General features: G+C 51.4%; 5 protein-coding genes across 5 annotated transcripts; 3 read left to right on the top strand and 2 right to left on the bottom strand.

The window, feature by feature from the left end:
• The first annotated feature begins 14 nt into the window (after positions 1 to 14).
• Positions 15 to 2,671, top strand: HER10_EVM0008152 (ARP2/3 complex 16 kDa subunit). Its single transcript, XM_035477684.1, has 2 exons — positions 15 to 451; positions 537 to 2,671. Exons 1-2 carry the CDS (start codon positions 197 to 199, stop codon positions 882 to 884), a joined length of 603 nt encoding a protein of 200 aa, XP_035329704.1. The 5' UTR covers positions 15 to 196; the 3' UTR covers positions 885 to 2,671.
• Positions 1,109 to 2,371, bottom strand: HER10_EVM0011399 (methyltransferase; the record flags this gene model as incomplete). Its single annotated transcript, XM_035480832.1, has 2 exons — positions 1,109 to 1,930; positions 2,078 to 2,371. The coding sequence occupies 2 exons, from the start codon at positions 2,369 to 2,371 to the stop codon at positions 1,109 to 1,111; spliced, it is 1,116 nt and encodes a 371-aa protein (XP_035330090.1).
• A 487-nt stretch (positions 2,672 to 3,158) lies between the features above and the next one.
• HER10_EVM0010303 (uncharacterized protein) lies at positions 3,159 to 7,796 on the top strand. Its single transcript, XM_035479767.1, has 7 exons — positions 3,159 to 3,929; positions 4,004 to 4,017; positions 4,076 to 4,119; positions 4,175 to 4,464; positions 4,519 to 4,853; positions 4,904 to 6,864; positions 6,917 to 7,796. The coding sequence occupies exons 1-7, from the start codon at positions 3,781 to 3,783 to the stop codon at positions 7,073 to 7,075; spliced, it is 2,952 nt and encodes a 983-aa protein (XP_035329965.1). The 5' UTR covers positions 3,159 to 3,780; the 3' UTR covers positions 7,076 to 7,796.
• Positions 7,797 to 10,878: 3,082 nt separating this feature from the next.
• Positions 10,879 to 13,716, bottom strand: HER10_EVM0012996 (uncharacterized protein; the record flags this gene model as incomplete). The annotated part of the gene is made up of 3 exons (XM_035482370.1): positions 12,562 to 13,716; positions 11,799 to 12,504; positions 10,879 to 11,610 (listed from the first exon to the last, which is right to left on the bottom strand). Exons 1-3 carry the CDS (start codon positions 13,479 to 13,481, stop codon positions 10,879 to 10,881), a joined length of 2,358 nt encoding a protein of 785 aa, XP_035330271.1. The 5' UTR covers positions 13,482 to 13,716.
• A 185-nt stretch (positions 13,717 to 13,901) lies between these two features.
• On the top strand, positions 13,902 to 15,738 carry HER10_EVM0004441 (uncharacterized protein; the record flags this gene model as incomplete). The annotated part of the gene is made up of 2 exons (XM_035474085.1): positions 13,902 to 14,318; positions 14,374 to 15,738. The coding sequence occupies exons 1-2, from the start codon at positions 13,932 to 13,934 to the stop codon at positions 15,736 to 15,738; spliced, it is 1,752 nt and encodes a 583-aa protein (XP_035329217.1). The 5' UTR covers positions 13,902 to 13,931.
• Positions 15,739 to 18,141: the final 2,403 nt, after the last annotated feature.

Raw genomic sequence — 18,141 nt, 5'->3', positions numbered from 1 at the left:
TTACCTTACCTCACCTCCCCGACCTTACCTGACGCAAGACGAGAGTTCCTGCGCAGAGCAATCCGACGAAGCTACCTACTTTCAACCACACCAGCGACCGACGGCATATAGAAATCTTGCCGTAAACATAACCTTACCTACCGATACCCGAACCGACCCCTTTGCGTATACGGCGTAGCGAGCGACCATACCCACAATGTCCATTCACCGGGAGCTCAACGCCGCCTCGCTCAGCGACGCCTGGCGGACCATCAACATTGACGCCCTGCAGGAGGACTCGGCGTGCAACTTTGACACCAACACCCTGCGGCCGCCGCAGCCCGAGATTGGCGAGGACGAGGTCCGGCAGCTCGCGGGCCAGGTGCGGCAGTTGCTCCGCGGCGGGGACGCTGAGGGGGCGTTGAGGGGATGTTTGGAGTTTCCTGTGTACAATGGACCTGATGGCGCCAAGGTGAGATTTAAGACCCCGAGATTTTTGATACCTTGACATTTGAATGGAGCCCGAGAAGTTGCTAATCGAGTTACCTCACAAACAGGATGCCCACCTCCAGACCATCACCGAGGTCCTCCAATCCATCAAGGCGTCCGAGATGACGCCCCTCCTCAAGTCCATCTACGGCGGCGCCGGCGGACCCGAGCTCCTCGACGTGCTGATGAAGTACATCTACAAGGGCATGGCCGGCTCCGCGGCCTCCGGGGGACTGAGGTCGCCGCCGCCGCAGGCTGCGCCGAGCGGGTTCAGCCAGATGGGCGGTCGCCCGGGAGCCACCAACGAGAACGTCGGTAGTGCGATGAGCGTGTTGCTTAGCTGGCACGAGAAGGTTGTCGACGTGGCTGGGTTGGGAACTATTGGCCGTGTCATGACGGATTGGAGACGGGTTTAAGGTGCAGGTCAGATGAGGAAGAATAAAAGAAAAAAGGGGGTGTAATGAACTTCATGACGAGTATGGGCATGCTCGGGACTTTTGGGCGTGTCTTTTTTTGACGAATTCAAACTAGAAAAAGACTGGGCGTGCCGACGAATGAAAGCCATAGAATATTTTTGTTTTGACTGGTTTACAAGTTTTACAGTTGATTTCTTACAAATGTGCCAGGTGCGACATCATGTCTAATTGGACTCTAAGATGTCCTTGAGGTTCACGTCACCGCTTCCTCTCGGCAGCGCCGTGGGTTGGTCGGCGCCCTCGTGCCACCCGATCATGTAAATGATTCTAAACGTGGCGGGGATGCTCCCGTCCTCGTTGCCGTGGAGCTCTCTGTAGATGCCCTCGTTGGCCAGCAGCACCTCCCTCCTGATGGCGCCCATTTCCCTGCCGAGGATGGCGTTGCCCTCGCCCATGGCCTGCAGGTCCTGCATCAGCGCAAAGGTGTCGGGGTAGTCCACGACAATGTCGTCGACGTCGACCGTCAGCATTTTGAAGCCGGCGCGCTGCATCAGGCCGCCCACGTCGCGGACGTCGGCGAGGGGAGACACATGCGGGGATATGCCGCCGCGGCGCTCTTGCTCGGCGAGCTGAAGAGAAGTGCGCAGCTCAAAGAGGCTGTCGCCGCCGAGCATGGCGCCGATGAAGGGGGCGTCGGGCTTGAGGACGTTGTTGATCTGCGTGAGGACGCCGGGGAGGTCATTGATCCAGTGTAGGGATAGGGAGGAGAGGACGAGGTCGAAGGAGGCGGGCTCGAAGGGGACGTGTTCCTCGTCGACGAGGACGGTGCGGGTGATGGAGATGTCATTGTTGAAGGGTAGGTCGGCGTCGCGGTGGAGGAGGGCGTGGGAGGACTCCGCGGCGACGAGCTCGCCTATGCGGGTGGCGAGGGGTTCCGAGATTGGTTTGGAGGGGTCCGGGTCTGGGTTCTCGCGGGTGAGGGCGCGGGCTACGTTGCAGGAGTTTGCGCCTAGGTCGAGGACGCGGGGGAAGCTTCGTTTGATGTCCTGTTGGAGAGTAATGTATTAGTGTCTGATTTCTCTCTAGAGGCATTGGCCATTGTGAATGCTGTCAAGTCGAGGTCTGCCGTGAAGCAATGTTCTGGGGAAGGGGGTTCATAATTGTGGTGGTTGTGGTGGTGGTGATGCTCTCACCAGTAACCTCTCGCACAGCCGGTTTGCGACTTCATCCTTGAGGTAGTCTGCTTGCCGGCTGGCCTCGGGATTCGATGCTACGCGCTCCTTCTGCAGCCATTTTGTGCGACGGTTGAAGACCTGAAAGGCAGCAGAGCCGCCGCCGGATGTTATAGCATAGGACCGGCGTGTGGTTGTGGAGGGGGCTCCGGCGAAGAACCGGGAGCTCGGTGCGGCGGCGAGGCACACCACCCGTCTGATCGTGGAGTTCATCACCGGCGTCGCATATCTGCACCGGAGCGCGGAGACGGACATGGGGAGAAAGGTTTGTGTGACTTCTAGGAATTGACAATCCTGCAGGAGAACAAAGAAACGACAGCAGCGGCTGTGGTATGTGGTAGGATTTGGGTTTTTGTTGAACAAAAGAAGGTTTTCTTATTATGGATTGACAGACGGGAGGGGAGCTCTTTCCCTCTGCATGGGAATTTCAGCAACTTCGATGATGCAGCACTTTGGTTCGGCTTGTCAGCACACTTTGGAGCTTGCCAATTGACGGGAACCTAACGAGTTTAGCGCGTAGCTGTATGTACGTACCTTTCTGACGGGGGGAAGGTGTCGCTGCTGCACGGGCCCGTAGCGTGCGTGCCCCCCGGTCAAAGTCCCCTCTTGAGTTTCCCTCTCCCCAAATTCATCAGTCAGCAATGGGGAGCATGTTCAATGGCTTGAGAAATAGGTCGATGGAAGTACCTTGCAACACCCCTGACGCGCCCAGTCTTCAAGCAGCGGGCACACTGCGCGCACAGCAAGGCCGCCCGTGAAGAGCCCAGTCTATGGGGGACAAGTGTGACAAGCAAGCACCTGATAGGCGCTGGGACACTTACCTGACGGTCCTGACGTCCAACTCGCAGCAGCTATTGATGCCCGTGTTGCGTGTTGTAGACATCCAGGATGCTGTCGCTGATGTGAGAGGTACATCGCCTGTAAAGAAGTACAAGCAGAGGTACCTCGGAGTGGTTTGACGGGCCCGTTCAGATGTCCAATGTGCAGGTGGCCCATCTCCACACATTGGCTGCATTCCCAATCCCAAGCCTTCCGGGCTTCTCTAAAGTGTCGTTTTCTCCCAAGCCCGCGAAAGCCCCTCGAACCCCTTTCCTTGGAGTTTCGTTTCCCATTTCCCACTTTCGCCCAGTGCAACATCGCGAATCGACACCGAAATCCTTACAAGGCCGAACTCAATCTCGAGTCAACCATCAGCTTCTGTCCATTGTCGATAACCCCCTGGTTGCGTCTTCATTACTCAACGGGAACGCATTGCTAAGACACGCAGCGGCACTTGCCGGCCGGTTTCGAGTTCGAGTCGCCGAGTCCACAATCCCGCCGTCCACCGATCCGACCGTTGATCTCCCCCAAAACTCCACGCAGCAATCAGTGGCCAGCTGGGGTAAGCGAGCAGAAATACGAAAAGAAAGGACCCCTCGCGCGCGTATGGAGTGATTGCCCAACGCTCGCACCGGAGCAGACAACAACATACGACCCGACGCCAAATACACACCGTCCATCGATTCCACACCCGCGCCGCTCGATTACGAAACTCCCGTAGCGAGTCCAACAACATCCTCCAGCTCAACACCGTTCATCCCGCGCAGAAGGGGGGAAGGCATTTCAGAGGGCAGAGGAGACAGCTTTAAACAGATTACCCGTCAAACCCGGCAACCACCGCAGCCATGTCGTCCTCCGCGAGCGGCTTCCTCGGCCGCTCGACGAGCAACAACTCGAACATGCGAGGGCTGGTGCAATTCATTGCCGACCTGAGAAACGCAAGAGCTAGGGAGCTGGAAGAGAAGAGAATCAACAAGGAGCTGGCCAACATTCGGTGAGCACGCACCTCCCGGCATGTCATACTACGCTGTCTTGCGACGGAGTACTAACAAGAGTTCCCACGTGTAGACAAAAGTTCAAGGGTACGAATCCGTGGTGGCGGTCGGTCGGCGCGATCTTGTTGTGCTAACCCCTTTGCAGATGGCAACCTGAGCGGTTATCACAAGAAGAAATACGTGTGCAAGGTACGGACTGTCCTGAGCTGCATTGGCTGGTGTTTCGTGCTGACAATCCATAAAGCTCCTCTACATCTACATCCTCGGATGGAACGTCGACTTTGGCCACCTCGAGGCCGTCAACCTCATCTCGGCGAACAAGTACTCGGAGAAGCAGATTGGATACCTCGCCATGACCCTGTTTCTCCACGAGAAGCATGAGCTGCTGCACCTGGTCGTCAACAGTATAAGGAAGGACCTGCTGGACCACAATGAGCTGTTCAACTGTCTGGCTCTCCACGCAATTGCCAACGTCGGTGGCAGAGAAATGGGAGAGGCCCTGAGCGGAGAGGTTCACAGGCTTCTGATTTCGCCGTACGTTTGGTTGACCCCTGAGTATCAGGCCAGTGACTAACAGCAGCGACCCAGAACATCCAAGGCGTTCGTGAAGAAGAAGGCCTCACTCACGCTCCTCCGTCTATACCGCAAGAACCCCGATATTGTCCAGCCGCAATGGGCCGAGCGCATAATATCGCTTTTGGATGACGTAGATGTCGGTGTAGCTCTGTCTGTCACGTCTCTTGTCATGGCCCTTGCCCAGGATAATGCAAATGCGTACAAGGGGGCGTATGCGAAGGCCACAGCAAGGATTAAGAGGATAGTCATTGACGGGGAGTACACTCCGGACTACCTTTACTACAAGGTCCCTTGCCCCTGGCTCCAGGTCAAGCTTCTGCGTCTACTGCAGTACTTCCCTCCTTCAGGTGAGTTACACATGAGAAACAGTCCAGCTAGCACATGCTAATCGCCTTAGATGACACTCACGTCCGCGAGATGATCCGAGAGTCGTTGCAGAAGATTCTGAACCTCGCGATGGAGCAAACGAAGAACGTCCAGCAGAACAATGCACAGAACGCCGTGCTCTTCGAAGCCATTAACCTCATCATTCACTTGGACAACGAGCAAGCCCTATTGAAGCAGATCTCATCTCGTCTGGGCCGATTCTTGACCTCAAGAGAAACCAACGTTCGTTACTTGGGTTTGGAGGCGATGACGCATTTGGCAGCCCGCATCGAGACCCTGGAACCGATCAAGCAGCACCAGGACGTCATTCTTGGCTCACTTAAGGACAGAGATATCAGCGTGCGGAGGAAAGGTCTCGACCTTCTCTACAGCATGTGCGACTCGTCCAATGCCCAAGTTATTGTCGGCGAACTTCTCCACTACCTCCAGAACGCCGATTTCGCCATAAGAGAGGAGATGGTGCTGAAGATTGCTATCTTGACTGAGCGATATGCCACTGACGTTCAGTGGTACGTGGACATTTCGCTGCGTTTGATTGCTATGGCTGGTGATCATGTCAGCGATGAGGTGTGGCAGCGTGTCATTCAGATTGTGACGAACAACGAGGAGCTGCAGGTTTATGCGGCTCAGCACTCCTTGCAGTACGTCAAGTCGGATCACTGCCACGAGACTCTGGTAAAGATCGGAGCTTACATCTTGGGCGAATTCGGCCATCTCATCGCCGACCAGCCCAAGTGCAGCCCCATTGAGCAGTTCATGGCTCTTCAGAGCAAGGTCGCCGCCTGCTCATCAAGTACAAGAGCCATGATCCTCTCATGTTACGTCAAATTTGTCAACCTCTTCCCCGAAATCAAGCCCCAGCTTCTCAAGGCATTCCAGGTCTTCAGCCACACGCTCGACTCTGAGCTTCAGCAAAGAGCATGCGAGTACCTGACGCTCGCCACACTGCCGACAGACGACCTTCTCCGCACTGTATGCGACGAAATGCCACCATTCTCCGAACGACAATCCGCACTGCTTGCCAGAGTGCATCAGAAGCATGCCAACACTAGCGATAAGAGAACTTGGATTGTCGGTGGCAAGGATGCGAATGCAGATGTGGCAGAGATGAAGATGGCCAAGGAGGGTGGCCTCAAGAGGACCTTCAGCACAAATACAAATGGCCATCACGCGGCCAATGGAGGCACGAACGGAACAAATGGCCACGGCAACGGTGTGAATGATCTGGCCGGCTTGGACATGAACAACCTCGGACCTGCCGAACCCAAGACGAAGGCACCAAACCTGGCCAGTGCCGCCCACTTGTCTCCTAACTGGGAGGTTGGATACAACAAGCTCCTGCTGAAGGGTGAGGGCGTGTTGTATGAGGATGGACAACTCCAAGTCGGTGTGCGTTCCGAGTACAGAGGACAGATGGCGTGTCTCATCCTGTACTTCAAGAACAAGACCCCTACAGCACTGGGGTCGTTCACCACAACACTGGATCTTGACGAAAACGAAAAGGGCAAGCTGACATGGGACGTGAAGAACCTCCCGGAGAGCACGATCTATCAGAATGGGCAGTCTCAGCAGGTCATCATGTTCGAGTCAAAGAAGGTGTTTGACAAGAGCCCGACGATACGTATCAGCTACCTTGCTGGTGCTTTGCAGGCTGTCACCCTCAAGCTCCCTCTTACCGCACACAAGTTCATGGATCCCGCAGATCTCTCCGCCGATGACTTCTTCAGGCGATGGAAGCAGATCGGCGGTGCCCCACGTGAGGCCCAAGCGATCTTTGGTCTGTCTCCTGGCAAGTCGGATAGAGAGTTGAACGAATTCTTTGTACGCCAGACGGTCGAGGGCTTCAGATGGCGTGTCCTTGACGGTGTCGACCCCAACGCGAAGAACTTCGTGGGTGCCAGTGTCCTGCACACCTCAGAGGCTGGCAAATTTGGTTGCTTGATGCGTCTTGAGCCGAACTACGGAACCAAGGTTTGTTTGTACCCCTGGTATCATACTAGTAACGATTACTGACTCTGCCTAGATGATCCGTCTCACGATCCGCGCCACAGACGAGAGCGTCCCTGCTGTCCTCCTCAAGGTTATGCAGGACCGTCTAGCTGCTGGCTTCACGCAAGAAAAGTTCCAAGCCCCAACACCATCCGAAATATCGGACGCATTTAGCAACATTCTGGTTACATAGCGCAAAAAAAGGGAGGCAGTCCACACCACCGTTGTAATACACATTTTCACAGAAACCAAAATCACTTTCTTCGTAATGACACATACCCCACAACACTTTTTGCCTTTTTCGTACCCCTTTCTTGTTTGCCTTGCTGTCATCTCTTGGTTTTCGGTTCTGAAAGTGTTCCCTTTTTTATATCTGCATGGCAAAGCTACTAGGGGTGGCGTCGGGAGGCATCGTGGTAGCAGTCGTTTCCATGTTGAGGTAGTTGAGGAAGCCCCTTTTGGGTGGTGAGAGGCGATGTCGTTGGGGGACTTAATGAAAAGTACTCTTTGTCGAGATTGGTATTTATCAGGAGTCTATCGTCTGTGCTAAGGCCTTCATGTTCGATTCTCTCGCACAGCGCTTGCCCGCTTGATCTATGCGATACCCGCCCCAGATAAAGTTGTGGTTGGCGTCAGCCATTGCGGACCCCTTACGTTTTCTCCTGTCGAAACAAACAACGCCTTTCAGAGACGGCCAACGAAACCGTTGTTCCAGTCACCGCATTCGCATGTCAGCTTCTCGATAGTTGTCGCCAATCAGCATCAGTGCCAAGTTCAAACCGTCTTAATCACGACAATTCTCAAGCATTAACATCTAGCTCTCTCTTCTGTCAGCTCGCCGGGGCGTGAGGATAGGAGTCTCTGTCGAGAGCGGCCACCGCTGACTGGCTATAAGACTACTTCGTATCGCCCAAATACCCAGGCTCAGAGCCGAATAGGAACTCTGAAACTTTCTTAAGCCCGAGGCTCGTTATCGCAATTCTCGCGTGATCCTTGTACCACGAAAGACTATCCTCAGTCCATAGTGTAGACCACCACTTGAGCTTTTCTTTGTCCTCAGTCCAATCATCAATGTTAGGAATGGCGAACAGTGCCAGCTCCCGTTGGTGCTTCCCAACATGGTATTCGTAATCCATCAAGGGCATCTTATCGAAGCAAAAAGGGCACGAGAGTTCCACTTCATCGTCCATGGGAAAAGACCTGATCATGCTGTCGGTGTAGCCGTCAGAAAAGTAAGATAGATCATCTGAATGCTTTGTTTTCAAATGCGTGCTGCACTCCGATGCTGACGAGAATGTGCAACCGCATTCAAATATGCAATAAAACACTCTGAAGTGATTTTTGCGCATGTGTTGCATCCACTTTCTGCTTGTAGCGAGATTCCAGCCTGCCGTCTCGCAGTCTTCTTCCAAGCAATTGTACGGCTGCAGGTCTTCGTACACGTGTTGTCTGAGAATGATTAGCAGCGGCAATCGAGTTTCCAGAGGCTACTTCAGTTACCTCCACGTAACATCGTCTCGAATATCAACGAGTGTATAGCAAACTTGGCATACGAATGGCCCGCCGAGTCCCTCGTTCGGCATGTCTAGGATCGACGTCGACCGCTGGGCCCCTGTAGACGTGGAGTTTTGGGAGGTTACTGAACCGATAGCGTCCTCTGAAGATGAGTCCTGGTAGATGTTGGTCTGTGAGACTTGGTTCAGGTGATCTGGAATGAAGGATGCCGCAGGATCTTGTGGGACCTCCTCCATCATGTTGTGACCCATCTAGCCATCTACACATTGCAAAAGCCTCTCTTGATGAGCCTTCCTGTACTCGATATGCTGACGCCGCCTCGATATAGCCTTCCCTAGTCGCCGTGCAAGATAAGCTTGGATACCCTCGAACTTGTCGACTACGTGCTGGGTCGCTAATGCCTCAAATGCAGAGGTATCTGTATGATAGCTAAGGTATCGGTCCATTTCTCCTGGATCCTTAATCGTGTCGTTAAGTCTCATAAGACAGTTGACGATGTCAGGAATTCGTTCTACGAATACTTCTATGTCTGCGGAAATATCGGGATCATCGTCCACCATCAAGTCTAAGTAAAATATGAGACGATTTCTTCTTGATTCGAGCTGCAATCATTCAACGTACCTGATGCCGACCGCAGATCCTTGAAAGCCTTTCTGATTCTCTCAAGGATGTCAAGGAGGCTTTTCAAGAGCTGACGAATAAAGTCTCTGAATTTTGAATTATTGCGGAGCTGGCATTCGAGGGAAAGGCTGTTGGTATCGTGTATCTCATGTACTTTAGCCCAGGCCTTGAGATTAGCTTGCTCATCCTCAAGCGTTGGTCTAGCTTTGGGAAATTTGAAAACCAAGAGACCAGTGTCAGGGCTTAGGTCATTGTTTAGCAGGTAAGAGAATTGAGCTTCCGCTCTCGATACGAGACTCGCGATAGTTTCTACCATCCTCTCGATGAGACAGCGTGAATATGAAGGCTGTAGTAGGCCGGTAAGGCTGTATCTGATTGCTGTTGATGCTTTTTTCCAAGCCATCAGAGATTGACGCTGGCGACGCGGATTTATATGCCAGCGTCCCACATGACGAACAAAGGAGCAAACATCCACGACGCTGTTCAGGTTCAGCGGCAACGAGGTCACGTTTCCTTCCTCAATCACACGTGTGACACTGAACAGACTTTCATTTTCTTTGGGCAAACGAAGATCCCGCTTCATGCACAAAAAAGCCAGTCGGCGGTGTGGACTTCAGACTTGCGAATTCCACGATGCTGTTTCTCGTCGCTTCTCTCCCAGTCGTCGGACACGTTTCAGCACGTAATGTCAAGCACCAACTGGTTCAAGAGACGTCTTGGCCTTGATACTTGAAGAAAAGTGGGCAAAATCTCACCTTCTAAGTCAAGTTCTCCTGTTCGTTACATGTGACTTCAAGAGAGGCCAGGTGGACTGAAGAGTTGACGATTACAAGGGTTTTTTAAGCTTGCAACTCTGCTCTCAATGCTTCCAGCCACGAATAAGAACGCGTCTAGACCATTTAGAAAGACATGATACCTCTGCAGTCCATGATTTCCCAGAGCCCCAACATTGAAACTGCCTGAGAAAGGCGGTAGATAGGTATTGAACTCGAAGTAACTGGGTTATTTGATCGAATTGCTGAAGCTGGAAGATTTGCGATAACATTATACACCCATAGACAATATTTGATCATCGTGAGGCCACTGCAATAGCTCTATGGCTCATCAATATCAGTGTTGCTGTCATCTCTGGGTTTTTGGTTCTGACAGTGTTGCCCTTTTTTCCAATATTGCATGGCAAAACTACTAGGGGTGGCGTCGGGAGGCATCGTGGTCCCAGTCGTCTCCGTGCAGTTGAAGAAGCTCCTGTTAAGGGGTGGAAGGTGATATCGTTGGGGGACTTAATGAAAAGTACTCTTTGTCGAGATTTTTAACTTGATTGGTCTTATCATCTGGCCATGAGGCTTTCTGTTTGGTTTTTTTAATGGAGCCGGTCTGCCTACCCTACGCTACCAACACTGGATGAAAGGTCAGTTTGATACGCTTGACGCCAAAGGCAGCCCGGGGCGATTACGTGGATGACATCCTCGCCGCATCCCCCATAGTGCCTGCTAAGAGACAGGCATTTTCCATACTGACGACTTAATGGCCTTCTTAAGCACAATAAGCTAGCAGGAACAATCACTTAAAGCCTGTTCGGCCCTTCTGGCCCCCAGACAAATCGATGACGCGCTTAAGTATATGATAGTTGATGGTGTAACTCATAGCCATCAATGTAGAATCCGGGTTGACCGACTTGTGCGGCCCCGATTTGTCGGAAGACGGAAGAAGAGTTGTCTAATTATGCTGACTTGTCCTGCATACGAATCACCTAACTATCTACTTATCTAGGCGCCATGGGTATTGAGAGACATCAACATGTCGTCCAGAACCTGTCTGAGTCACAGGGCTTCCTGCTTGCTTTTATATCCCAAAGCTCACCTACTTCCGTTGGGCAAGGTCCAAGAAACCAAGAGTTGTTCTGCGATGCCGGTCGTCATGTTCCGCCTCTTCGTACGCTTCTTCTCGGGAAACCCCGCTTTTTCCTGCAAAAGGTCGAGGGTACCTAGGGGTGAAGTCTCGCATCAAATTGTCGTCTGCGCCGCTCTCATCATGAAGCCAGGCTGCCGGAATCGACTTGACGGGCTTGTTATTGGAGTTTAGGGGTTCTAGAGCGTCGGCCTGGGCGACATCTGGCTGTGTGCCGTTTCCGAGGTGGTCCACTAAGACGGCATCGCCTTGAATGGGCTTGACCTTGCGATGGACTGGCTTACTTCCGGATGCCATTATAACTCTTGGTCGAAGAGGCGGAAGAAGCAATATATCCTCAGTTTGCTGTTGTTCGATATCTCGACTTCCGGTATTGAGCCGATCTTGAAGATCATCTGTGTCCTCTATATATTTTTGCATCAACGCGGACGTGGAATAATCTTTCGCCTTGCTGTACGCTTCTTGTTCTATCTCGGTCTGATACTCAGGCGCTGGAAGGCCGGAGTATTGCTTGGGATAAGAAAGGGATCCATCAGGCGACGAGGTTTCGGCTGCAAACGCGTGAGCTCGTTCCAGATATTCAGGTTTCCTACCACTGCTCATACCTGCAGGACTTTGTGCTGCTCGCCGCTGCCTCTCCGCTCCCCATCGTGCAGAGTCAGCCTTCAAATCGTCAATCATGTCCTACAATATCATTAGTATAGGGGGATCCGATCAATCTGTTCACCTGACATACGTTTGTTAAGTTGCTGGAGGATGTGATGTGGTAGCCCTGGGTAACCTGCCCCGTTTGAGGGTTCTTTAAGATTTCCTCAGAATTAGTTCTGCAACGCGAATATGAAGCTTTCGGGGTTATCGAAGGGGTTTCTTACTTCATAATGTCCAGGGCTCACTGAGGCGTCGTCTCCGAGATGGTGGCGGACATCAGTAGTGATGACCTCCCGATCTATGCCGTCTTGTGGCACGAAGTATTCGTTCATTCTGACAGGTGATGAAGCTCGACTACTCGAGGTTGATGGGGCTGGCTGGTGCCCACGCTGTTCTTCTGGCGGCGTTTCGACCTGTTGCTCCCAATTTTCCGCGGCCGAGAGTTCAGGCTCTAGCTCGTCCTCATTCTCTGAGTAATCAGTGTTTGAGTCAAAACCTGAGTTTTCCTCCGTAGCCTTGCCAATCTTTGAGGTATCTTCATCCGAATCATTGTTGATGGGAAGGGCAAACAAGGCTAGCTGCCGTTGATGCTTACCAACATGACGTTGGTAGTTCTGCAGCGATGACATGGTCTCGAAACAAAGTGGACAAGGAACTTTCGCGCCCTCATCCAAGGGTTGAGAACTCAGCATAACTAGGTTGTCGATCTGGTCGTCGCGTACCATCTTCCGATGTTGTGTCTCCAAGTGTGCTGCAGACTGAGACGCAGAATTGAAGGTACGGTCGCAATCGAAAGGGCATCGCCATACCCTTAAGTGACGCTGCAGCATGTGTTCCATCCACTGATGTCTCTTGCCGAACTCTCTACCTGGCGTAATGCAGTCTTCGGCCAGGCAGTTGTACGGACGTAGGTCGTCGTATACATGTTGTCTAGGGATGGAGGTTAGCTAAGGTAAAGTTAACGTATGTGATGGGATGGTGAACTACCTCCAAGCATGAGTGTCTCTTATCTCCACGAGCATGAAGCAAAATTGGCATTCAAATGGTCCGTCATATGCTTCCTTTGGAAGATCTGGGATTGATCTTGCTTGTGGGTCACCTATGGATGAAGCTTCGTACGAGGTCACGGAAGCCATCTCTTCTCTTGAAAAAGATTCATCATACTTATCAATCTGCGAAAGTTGCTTCAAGTAATCGGGGATAGAAGATGCCACTGTGCTCTGTAGGATCTCCGTCCTGTTGGTATCTGCCTGGTCATCCATGAGATGCGAAAGCTTCTTGTGATGAGCCTCCCTATACTTGAAGTACTGACGCCGCCTCGAGTTTGCCTTTCCTAGGAGCTGCGCAAGCTGATCATCAATTCCCTCGAATTTTGCGCTCACGTGTTGGATATCGTAATGCTCATACTCCGTGGTGTCTGTAAGCTTCGCTCCACTGAAGCGGTCCGATCGCGTTGGGTTCTGAATCATGATAACGAGTCGCATGAGACAATTGATGATATCAGGAAAGACTTCCATGATTGCGTCAAGCTCTGCGACTATGTCCTCATGGCTCTGGCTGCTACCATCGAGCGTGCTTGGTGGCGATTCCATGTCCTTGAAAGCCTTGATAGCATCATCAATGTTTTCGATAAGTTCCGTCAGGAGCTTCCGAACAAGAAGTCTTAACTGCGACGTATCGCGGAGTCGATACTCAAGGGAGGAGCGGTCGGTTTTGTGCGCGCCAACGTTTCCAGCCCAAACTTTGAACCTAACCTGCTCATCCTCAAGCTTTCGGACAATTTTCAGAGGTGAAGGATGAGATGATGAGCCCTGGGCGATTTGCAGCAGATTGGAGAATTGAGCTTTCGCCTTCAACACCAAGTTCGCGATACTGTCCACCATATTGTGCTTGATGACGGGCGCCATTTCTCGTAGATGAAGGATTTGATTTTGGAAGATGAAGGTTGAATCAGTTTAGAGACGCTACATCTGACTGATATTTATGGGAATTCAATTTATAACATACTACTGTAGCAGGCGTTGGGTGATTGTTCATTCTTCTTTGTTCGGGAGGACAACGAGCGGATGTGCGCCGTGACTCTGAGCGCATGTTCCACGGCAGCGCTTAGGGTCACGTTCCCAATCGAATGAGATATTTGGCAACAGAGATAGGAAGTCCCTAACCTTTGAGAAAATTACGACCCCGCCTTATGCATGAATCAATGAAATCATGCTGTGTTGATCAGGCTGGCCAATCCCATGGAGGTGCGCTTCCGGGCCAACTGCGGCACTGTGACCCGTCACTTCTCTTCCACTTCCTGCTCAGCAAACTCCAAAACTTCCACACAAATCCTCACCATTAGTGCCGAATCGAGCATGTCTGGCTTCGAGATAGCCGGTCTCGTCCTAGGCAGCATTCCCCTCATTACCAAGGCTTTCGACGACTACAAGAGAGTCATTGCGACAACGAGGACCTGGCGCAATTATGACCGTGAGGTGAGGGGCCTAATTAGGAACCTGATGACAGAGCATATCAGACTTCAGTACGTCTGCGAGAAGCTTCTCTCCTGTCTGGTATCGCCAAACGATTTCGAGCTTATGATTGAAGACCCATTCGGTCCGCTATGGAAACAAGAAGGAGTGCAGAGAAAGATCAAGACGCGACTTTACAGATCGTTTGACACGTTTCAACATGTCATGGAAGATATGGAAGCAGCCATTAATGATATCAAGCAATGTCTCGGGCTTGACGCTCAAGGAAAAGTTGAGAAATGCTCTCGCTCACAGCCAAATACCACATTCGCTAACTTCAAGAAAGGCGAAATGGACTGAGGAGTCTACAATAATAAAGGAGTTCAAGCGCGCAAGCTTTGCTCTAAACAAGTCCACATACAAGTATGCGATTGATACTATCCGGAAAGACATCACGGTCCTGGAGTCCATAATCGATACGAACATACACATGGAACCAGCCCGAAAACAACGATACAAAGGAAGGCTGGTTGGCTTGATACGTCAAGTATCTGCAAACATGTACTTTGCACTGAGGAATAGCATATCCTGCGACTGCGATTGCAGGCATCAAGTCCACCTGGACCTCACGCCCGATTCCGAGGATGCCACCCACGATCTGGACGATGCTGCGATAATCGAGAAAATTGGGCTCCAACTCGCCATGACATATCAAACCGACACCGGCCGAGCGACTTCCGAGAAACCTGGTCAACAAAACCTCTGGGAAGAAGTCACCGTCAGAGCCTCCGCACCACAAGCCACCTACACATTGGAGACAACACCAACGCCCCAATCGCCTGCTCGACCGAAGCGAAAAGTCGTAAGCTTTGCTTCATCGCGACAATCAACGATTACTACGACTTGCATCGAACAGCCGACCATCGCAAGAGCGACGATGAGCACAATGCCTGCTCTTAATCTCAGTTCCAGGTCGATCAATCTCACCAGACAAGTCAACTTGTGTGCAGAGCTACGAAGAGGTCATGAAAAAGCCGCTACGGATATTTATGGCACGATATCTCATCAGAGCGCGGGGAAGTCTTGGAAGTTCGCCGTATACCCAAAGGCACAACCAAGTAATCAACATGTGAGGTCCGCGATGTCGCTGAAACAGATTCTGGAAGACCCCCTCAGCATAGGAATACCCTACGTGGCTAAACTTCATCTGGCTAAGATGATCTCTTCAAGTTTCCTCCAACTTCACCAAACTCCTTGGCTACCAAATATTCTGACAAACCAAGACGTCTTCTTCATCAAAAACGAATCACAGTCTTTGCTTGATTATAGGCAGGCCTTCATCATGAAAGAATTTCCCGAAAAGGCTAGGGAGGATGTTTCCTTGAATTCTGATGCCTGCAATCCCGCACTGCTTTCGCTTGGAATCCTTCTCTTAGAGCTCAAGCTAGGCACTACTATCGAAAGACTGCGACACCGGTACGAGATGTCGGGAGACGGGACCCGCAACTTTGACTATGATGCGCTCGTCGCGCAGAGATTATTGCAAGAGATGCCTGCAGATAGCGAATACTTTGTGTCCGCGGTCCAGCGATGTATAGGCGCGGGGTTTGGACGGTCCAAGCTGGATTTCAACGATGAGGCTTTCCGACAAGACGTATATGAGAAGATAGTCGCGCCGTTGGAAGCTGACCTGGCGGCTTCCACCCTATGATTTACGGGCTTTACCCCGGTTGGATGTGTTACAATGTTAAGATGGATTTTGCACCTTGCCCGTAAGGAGTCTCTTTAATGCATACATGACTAGTGAGATGATGAGAATGAAAGTTCCACAGACTAGTTATTCAATTCAAGTCTTGAGGTCCTTGTCCAGTCGCTGTTTACGGAAGGAGCGCGACATCTCGTAATCTTTGCACTCAAGTCAGTCACTCTGCGGGCAGACTTTGAATCTAGCCTGCTCATCCCTAAGTTTGAATCCGGTGTGAAAAAGGCCATGCAAGAAGACCTTGAGGGGTCCAACTTTGTAAGTCTACGACACGTCAGAGAACAGAGCTTCTGCTTTCGATACGAGACTCGCTACACTGTCTGCTTTCAGCTCGGAGGGACGGCGCGGGAATTCCATGGTCAGGCTGTGTCTGAAATGTACTCACATCTTTTCAATTCATCAGAGAGTTGTTAAATAAAGTAGGCAGACTTATATGCTATTATCCCAGATGACGAACAAAGGAGCACAGCGACACTGTTAAACCTCAGCAATAACAAGGTCGCGTTTTCTTCCCGAATGACATCTAACATTGAAAAGAGTTTCATTGTCTTCTGTCAGGTGATAGTACCGCGTTCTTTTCAGAACCGGCTGGGACGTACAGATTCGACGAGCGTTGTGAGGTTACTGCAACATCTCTATTGCTCATCAACATCAGTGCGACTGATCAAAATTTTGCGACTCCGGAATCGCTTCACCCCTGTTCGTCCGATGAGTAGAAATCATCGCGAGCATGCGTGCCATACGAACTGTGATCTCGTCAGACTCCCCAATTCACCGGCGATTACCACCGTCCCTCGAGGAGCGGTCCCATTTCCTTTCCAGCGGGGGCGAAGTGGATGAATCGGATGGGTGCTGAGGAGACACTTGGCCTTCCCCCTCACCCCTTGTTGCCTTGCCCTCCTGGCCCTCGCTAGCCTCAGAGATAGATCTGGCGAATTGATATCCAGTTACCATGCCACGACCTTGCCACAGAATCTGCCATCGATTCTTCATGCGCTTCTCATAATCCTGTTGGCTTTCGCCATCTCGCCGCTCACCGCACTTCTCTTCTGCGGCCTCGCGAGCCTCGCGGGCTTGGCGCTGCCTTGACTCATCACGAGCTCTTCTCTTTTTTTGTTCGCGTATCCATTCACTCTTTACCCGACGTCGCTGTGGCTTCACGCGCATCTTCAATCGGCTCTCATCCCCTAGCAGAATGATCAGGGCCACTTTTCTTTGGTGGTTGCCGACATGAGATTGGTACTGCGCTGGAGAATTCATGATTTCTAAGCAAAAGGGACATGCTGTTGGTGTTTTATCTGTCATTGGACTAGAACTGAGACTGACCAAGGTATCTAGTTGACTTGGGGGGATTGTATCCGGATGCTGTTGAATAACATGGGTAGCTGACGCAGTCGTGTCTAGGTAAGTCTCCTCGCAACCTAACGGGCATCGATATGTTCTTAAATGGTTTCCTAGCATGTGTTGCATCCATCGAGCTTCTGTCGAGTACTGTTGAGTTGGGATTAGGCAGTCAGGAGACACGCAAATGTATGACTGCAGGTCGTTGAACACATGTGATCTTGGGTTTCTGGGTCAGCCTTGATTCAATTTACATAGCCGGTAAGGTTGTTCTGGTAGTAATGAAGTCGATCGACTTACATCCATCTTTCATGGTCTCTGGGACCTAACATAAGCTCCGTGTTGCAGTATGGGCACTGAAATATACCCAATTTCGACCCGTTAAGCATATTCTTGACCTCAAATTCAACCATGTTCAAGGTATCGTAAGGATTCCTAAACAAGGCAGGGTCTTGGTCTGGACTTGTTCTCGCTGAAGCTTTGGAAGATTCCGTATCGCTTCGGGACCACTCTTTTGGTGTTTCTTCGTTATATTGACTCAAGTCTGGCTTTTGCTGATTGGCAGATGGAGCCAAATCTGCCGAGGATGATTGATTGCTGTTTCTCAGCCTCAGTGTCTCTCTTCTTCGGGACACTGACTTGCCCAGGCGCTCAGCTAGAAAGCCCTCGATCCCACCCCATAGCTTTCGGACAAGATCTATATCAAAAGACTCGTCGCTTGGGCTGCCCCTATGTTTGGAGGATATGATACGATCGTGGGGAGCGGGGTCCTTAGTGGCTACACGGAGTCTTAGAAGACAGTCGACAATTCCACAAACCTCTTTCGCAATCTGTCGAAATTCTGTCTGTAGCTCTTCCACATAATCATCCTGGTGGTCTTCTTCGGAGTATAGTTCATCCCATGGGACCTTTGTCCCGGTGATTATGCTTTCGGCATCTCTGATCAAGTCCTGAAGGCCGTTTAGGAGTTTAAGGAGTTGGCGATGGATATGAGACGCGCTGCGTAGACCG

Source organism: Colletotrichum scovillei (genome assembly GCF_011075155.1).
Source record: "Colletotrichum scovillei strain TJNH1 chromosome Unknown Contig00009, whole genome shotgun sequence".
Taxonomy (NCBI): Eukaryota; Fungi; Ascomycota; class Sordariomycetes; order Glomerellales; family Glomerellaceae; genus Colletotrichum; species Colletotrichum scovillei.
This window is presented reverse-complemented; position numbering and strand designations above follow the sequence as displayed.